The sequence below is a fragment of the Anneissia japonica genome, unplaced genomic scaffold, assembly GCF_011630105.1.
Source record: "Anneissia japonica isolate Jap-2015-1 unplaced genomic scaffold, ASM1163010v1 scaffold288069_len450862_cov184, whole genome shotgun sequence".
NCBI classification, from domain to species: Eukaryota; Metazoa; Echinodermata; class Crinoidea; order Comatulida; family Comatulidae; genus Anneissia; species Anneissia japonica.
This window is the reverse complement of record NW_022746790.1, coordinates 42,998-49,679: the sequence shown is the minus strand read 5'-3', so window position 1 is coordinate 49,679 and position 6,682 is coordinate 42,998. Positions and strand designations below refer to the sequence as shown.

Genomic DNA, 6,682 nt, shown 5'->3' with positions numbered 1-6,682 from the left:
TTGTTGATCAGGTTCTTGCATATTTTTCAAGGTGCGGGAAATTGCTTCAATGTTTGGACATGACGACCTACGATGGCAAGCAAATGCTATTTTGGCAATACAAGAGGTACTGTATATTCCTTTCTTTATTAAATTACTTAATTACCGCACACATAACATTTTATAATATTGTAATCAAAGTAATAATAAGATGTATCTTCTTGTCAATTGGTTCATGACTGATCCGTTGTGACCCTTCTGATGACATCCTTCCATAATGATCGATTTTGTGCTGGACAGTAAGCTTCATTCATGGATAGGCCTGTTGCTGAACGTATGCCATCAGCCCATCTCAACTTTTTTCGTCCTCTGAGATTGCGTTTTCCTTGGATTGAGCCTTGAATTATTACTTTCTCAATGTTATCACCCTCTCTTCTGCAAATATGACTGAAATATTTCAGTTTGCTTCTGTCAAAGATGTTGCATAGACTACTTCTCTTTCCTATTAGGGACATCATGGACAAGCTAAAACTAGTAATGGTTTTTGAAATTTTAATAAAATGTAAAATAATGTCTTCAAACAGTTTCCAGGTACAACATTTTTATTAAAAAATACTCTGGATAGCTTTGGCTATTTCATTTGGGAACGAGCCACCGTGAAAAGTACATATTTTTGTTTATGATGTCACCAGTTTAGGCGTTGGTTTAGTTACAATGTACTTGTAGCCCGAGATTCAGCTGCTGGATCCCTAGCGATGAATAGAGAACCAGAAATTGAATGTATTTGCTACATTTCAATGGCATCTACAGCATACTTTTTATTGCAACAAATTTCTACCATAGAATATTAAATATACAGCCGATGTCTTGGCATGACTTATGCACAGGCAAAGAAAAGAACAAGAAAGGACAGTAACATGCATAAAATTAACTAATTTTTGGGAAAAGATTTGGGGGGGTGGGGGACAAGAAGAATAATTTTTAAAAGGATAGCATTATTCTATATAAAGGATTATAATAATTTATTTTATTTATTTATCTCTCACATCAAACCCAGGTAAAGTAATCCTGCGAGGGCCAAAGTGAATTTTTGATTTAACACAGAGGGCCGCACCCAAACTTCGATGTTTCCAGTGCACTTCCAAAAACCTCCGAGCATTGCTTTTACACCACTTTATTCCCAGTTTTAATATTACTTTTTTAAGATTTTCAGTGTCGGTCCGTAAAATACAAGGTGTTCTGTAGCCAATGTTGCTCGGCAGGCCGCACACATAGGATTTTTAATTCATTTTCGTGTGCCGCAAAAAGAAATCGCTGTCGGGCCGCATGGACCGCACTTTGTCCACCTGTGCCATATATAATAATTAAACCATGTACTCAACCCACACCTGATTGATTTTGTCCAAACATCAAAATGGAAATGTAATTGTAATTTTAATTGAGAAAATGTAATGGTAATGGGGAAGAAAAAAAAAGTAATTATGTACCCTAATTGGAAAAGTAAAAGTAATTGCAATTTATAATTAATTTCATTTTCACTGTAGTTGACCCTGTGCCTGAAAAAGGTTAATTCTAATTTAATTTTTGTTTTCCCCCTAGGCTGCAGAGGCTGTCCTAGTACATATATTTGAAGATGCAAATCTGTGTGCATTGCATGCTAAGCGTGTTACAGTCATGCCCCGAGATATTCAACTTGCAAGGCGGATAAGGGGAAGGCAAGAGGGTCTGGGTTAGATTGATTTTGAATTGTATGATATGCATAGTAGTTTGTAAAAGTTTTTAAAATGTTTTAGTTAATGGCATTAATGTTTTAAGAGGGTTTTGTTTTGTTCTTACATTGTAATTATGCAGAGTATTTTAGTATGCACAATTTTGAACCTTGGAAAATAAAATTTTTAAAAACGAAATCCTATCATATCTTTTTAATAATGTTTTTTTGTTGTTTTTTTTTCTAATTCAAGACTGAAAACCCTAGACCTGTATTAGGAAAGTTTTCGCAAGCTTACGTAAACAATAACGAATACCGTTACGTCATCAAATTTTTAGACAATCCTTACATCGCAGTAGCATATTTGTCACAACTTTGGAGATTCATGCCTTTTTACATGAATTAAAATTCAGCTGGCTCAGCATATTGTCAAGACTGTTTTGTTCATTATCAAATAACAATAAGGATAATGACGTATTCGTTACCATTTTCGTAAGGTTGCAATATCTCCCTGTTATTATTTGTAGAGGCTGATACAGACCATTTGGTGACACTGTATTGATTTTTGTGAGCAGTAAGGGTAGAGATTTTATACACCAGAATGGATTGATATTATTTTTCATGAGGTTTGACCTCTTCTCATACTGAGTGAGATGGTGAGAGCATGATGCGTAGATGACTATTTTGTGAGCAATCCAGTGGGCCCACCACCAATACTCAGAATGCCTATTCTTAAGTGGCGAATCTACCAGCTGCTCATGTGGTTCAGTGAACCAGGGCCCCTGAAGTCAAGGGCCCACCCCCATAAAGATAAATAGATGAAACAAGGTATAGGACTAGATCGTAAATAAATGTATAAAATCTTAGATAATAGGCCTATTGATATTACAGTACTGTATATTAATACTATAAATATATATGTCAAATCAAATCAAATCTTTTATTTCGGAATCAAGATTGACCATATTACAGTACAGTACAACATAATATATAGAAAAAGAATATGAAAAAACAACTTCAACAGCCTACGACCACTAAATAGCTTTATAAACTATTTGAAACAAACCCAACAGTTATCAAATTATTCCATGTATAGTTAGTCAAAGAACTTAAATAGCAGAAGAATGAGCTGTTCCGCGTATTTGAATTAAAATTGATTGAACATCCGCCCTCCCGCGAGCGGGGTAAAATTTGACTATTAGACTAAGTGGAGAAAGTACAGGAAACAAACGAACCTGAGCCGCGCCTTTATTATTGATATAAAGCGCCGCCACGCGGACGGTGTAAAATTGCTCTCCGTGTACCCACAATGCATTTTGAACGGATGTTCCACTAAACTGCTCTATCTTCTGCTATTTATTATCTTCGATTTGGTGTCTTGTAGTGTCCCTCGGAAGCGCAGTGTTTTTCAATGAGAGGGCTATCCTCCTGACACAGTTATATGAGGATACTGTGAATCCACGGATATCCGTAGTTTCTTAAATATTGTTAATACAATTCCAAATCCGGGGAGAAACAAAAAGAATGGAGATTGTTGGGAACTCCCTCTTTCATTATTCTTTAAAAAAGGAGTCAGTGCCTGTAGGTTTGTGAAAAAGAGATAAAAATATATATATATATATATATATATATTGTCAAACTCATATTAAAAATACAAATTCGAAAATTGACTGACTTGCGGCGAAAATCAAAGGAAACAACCATACAATTAGTCAACACAATATGTTAAAAAGCCCATTAAACAATAAAATCAATGGCACAAAAGTATGCAAATTTCGCTCAAAAATAATAATAATAATTATAATATTTATAATGTGCTAATTTCAAATAAATGATCAAAAGCGAAGGGAGTACAACGAGAAAGATTTGAAAAATTGACAATGCTAACTAGAGTTAAGAGATGGGATTTTAGTTTTAACTTAAATCAATAGTGTGAGACAGTTTGATAGAGTGGCAATTCGTTCCACAGCGATGAAACTGTTTATCATGTAAAGTTAAGTAGGCTTACTGTTATTGACAATAACCCAATAGATGAATTGCAAAATAAACTAAATTTAGTTGTGTTTTTACCTCTACGTTTTAACAATGGGCTTCTACCATGGCTCATAAATCAGGCACCAGGACTCCGCAATCCTAAAAATGTTAACATCTATGATAAAGTTTTTACTTCTGGGCTGCTATGTTAACTTTAGCAGAGCTAATTAAATTAACAATCTTGGGATTTTTTTTTAATTTTTTTTTTAAATATTTCTGTTACTGGGTTTAATTGTAGATCTGAGCGGAGTAAACCCTACATCATAACGCGCTTTTGGCTTGTTTGAAACACAGTGAAGAATGAGACCGACGAAAAGCACAGAGTGATAGATTTTTTGCCGCTATTTATTTTATTTATGGCCCATATTTCATCTTGCTCATTTTAAAACCACCCCGTGCACATTACCCATGAGTTACATTTTTGTCTTTATTAAAAATATATTCATCGAACTTTTTCATGTTTTAAATATTCTGTTTATTATTTTGTTTTTCGTCACGGGCCAAATTAAATTGCCTAAATTTATTAAGATTCAGGGATCTATAGCCTGAGAATTTGAATATTGCATAATAACTTGAGGGTACGAGAATAAAGAGAACTGTTTCTGCTGAGTTAAAATAAATATATGAGAAAAAGTGGTGCGGCCAGCCATCCTGTGCTGCACCGGATGAGTTGCGACGGCCCTGTGAAATGAGTGTTATGTATTTTCTTTAGTAACTTATCGTTGTAAATGTATGTATTACATTGTGAGCCGTATCGTAACACATGGAGATTCAAATTAATAGATCACCATCGCCACCAATGGTTTAAACATTAAGCTATTCTTCGTCGTGTAAATACGATTTAAAATGAAGTAGGCCTACTCAACATCGAGTAACATTCATTTCAGGATTGTTTTTATTCAAGCTGCTCTTGGAGGAATAAGTAGAATACATTTGCAAACAGTTAACATTAAATATTACATTTACATTAAGCTTTCCTTAACTACCGTAACATTTCAAATATGAAAAAATACCCTCTATTTTAAAATTATTAAGTGTGGTCCTAAGTAATTGAACCAAGTAAGTCAATACTGACATTAACATGTTTATCTTTCAATAAGAAAGTACTTATAACTATTCAGATTTATTCTGAATGATTTTTTTTTTAACTCTTGGAAACGCTATATTATAATCTTTGCTATTCTCCACATAAATCGGGTTACAAAAGTATGCATTATCACGCATATTAATGATTTATTACAGTCAAAGTTGAACTGATTCGGTCTGCCGATATGATGCATCGCACTAAACAAAATAAATAAACTTACAGTACATCTGAATTATTTTTCATTTTGATGCAACACGTTGTTCAACCTAAAGTGTGTTTTTCGTCATGGGGTACGACGCTATTTTGGTAACACATATTTTCTATATACAAATTGAAATACAAAAATATAGGTCTATGACATTCATAGAATGTCAAGACGCTATTATTAGTAGGAATCATTAAAGGTGAAAAGTCAATTAAGAAGCATCAAAATATACATATCTGTACAATATGCCATTATGCAGACGTACATACGCCATTTTTGGACAGAAAAAATGTTTACAGTTGCGAGTGGCTCACACACTAGCTGAATATAAATATTAAATATGATCATAACAGTCATTCGTCTATACGATTCACAATTAAGAATCATCAAAATATACATATCTGTACAATATGCCATTATGCAGACGTACGCCATTTTTGGACAGAAAATTTTTTACAGTTGCGAGTGGCTCACACACTAGCTGAATATAAATATTAAATTTGATCATAACAGTCATTCGTCTATACGATTCACGTGTAAGACGTAATCACCCAGAATTTCAACATAGCTATATTTACATTCTAGATTCTAACTGGTTCGTTTGAGATTATACAGTCCTAAGGCGTCGTTCTCCAAGATTTGTATATAGTCTTTAAAGTTTTCCATTGTTGCGACCATCATGAAATTCTTGGTTCTGTCGTTGGGATAGTTCCGGCACGCCAAATAAATTCCACCAGACTCGCCAATCATAGATTGTTTGCCTTCACCAATTAACTAGAAAATAAAGAATGATTACTTTGTATTTCACATCGCATGAAATGGAGTAAGTTAATCAATATCGTCAGACCTGCTTACTCTAAAACAAAACTCGCATCCCCCTTTTAGGATGTGGTTAGGTTTCTGACGTGTTTAGCAATAAATGTGTTCAGATATTTGACATGATGAGATAATCTACGTACCTAACCACATATGCTAAACACGTCAGAATCCTAAGATTAGGCCATACCTAAACACATTTAGCTTTTATACGTGTTACCAAAGAGGGACAAAATTGCGTGGAGCTTTGTGTTTAAATCATCCACGCTGTTTTTACAGTGTATAACTATTACAATGAAGCAGCTTTAATTGGATGTACCCGGTACATTAACGGCTTGCTCCATTGTTTACTTCTTTAAAGTTACACAAAACATTAAAAACAGACGTTTAACATTAAAGTCATTGATTTTACTTACATAGGTTTGGATATAAGCTCGTACTTCGTCTATTCTTGTGATTATTTTATTAAAATCATCGACATAATCCGGCGTCACACTCATTGACGATTCATAACTCTTGAAACACTCCATTGCTTTTGTGTAAATGAACAGTTCGTCGTAGTAGGCTGCGAATATTTCTGGAAACTAAAAACAAAATGTGGGGATGTGTATGACTTTGATGAAATTAATTGGTTTCTTTCAATGGATGCAAAATACTAAGAGAATGCTATAGGTAGAGAGTTGTGCGGTACACTTAAAATTACATATATATATATAGGCCTATATATATATATAGGTTATATATATATATATATATGTTATATATATGTTATATTATATATATATATATATTATATATATATAATAATCATCAAAGAAAAGTAAATACAGTGTTAGAATAAAGGACATAATAT

At 33.6% G+C, this 6,682-nt stretch overlaps 1 protein-coding gene across 1 annotated transcript in view; it reads left to right on the top strand.

Annotated features, from left to right (window-relative positions):
* The window catches only part of LOC117120306 (histone H3-like centromeric protein cnp1), a 5,897-nt gene extending 4,003 nt beyond the window's left edge, over positions 1 to 1,894 (top strand). The window contains exons 4-5 of the mRNA XM_033265325.1: positions 32 to 106; positions 1,579 to 1,894. Of these exons, the coding sequence (XP_033121216.1) occupies positions 32 to 106; positions 1,579 to 1,713 (210 nt within the window). The 3' untranslated portion in view covers positions 1,714 to 1,894. The remainder of the gene's footprint in view (positions 1 to 31; positions 107 to 1,578) is intronic.
* The last annotated feature ends 4,788 nt before the right edge of the window (positions 1,895 to 6,682 follow it).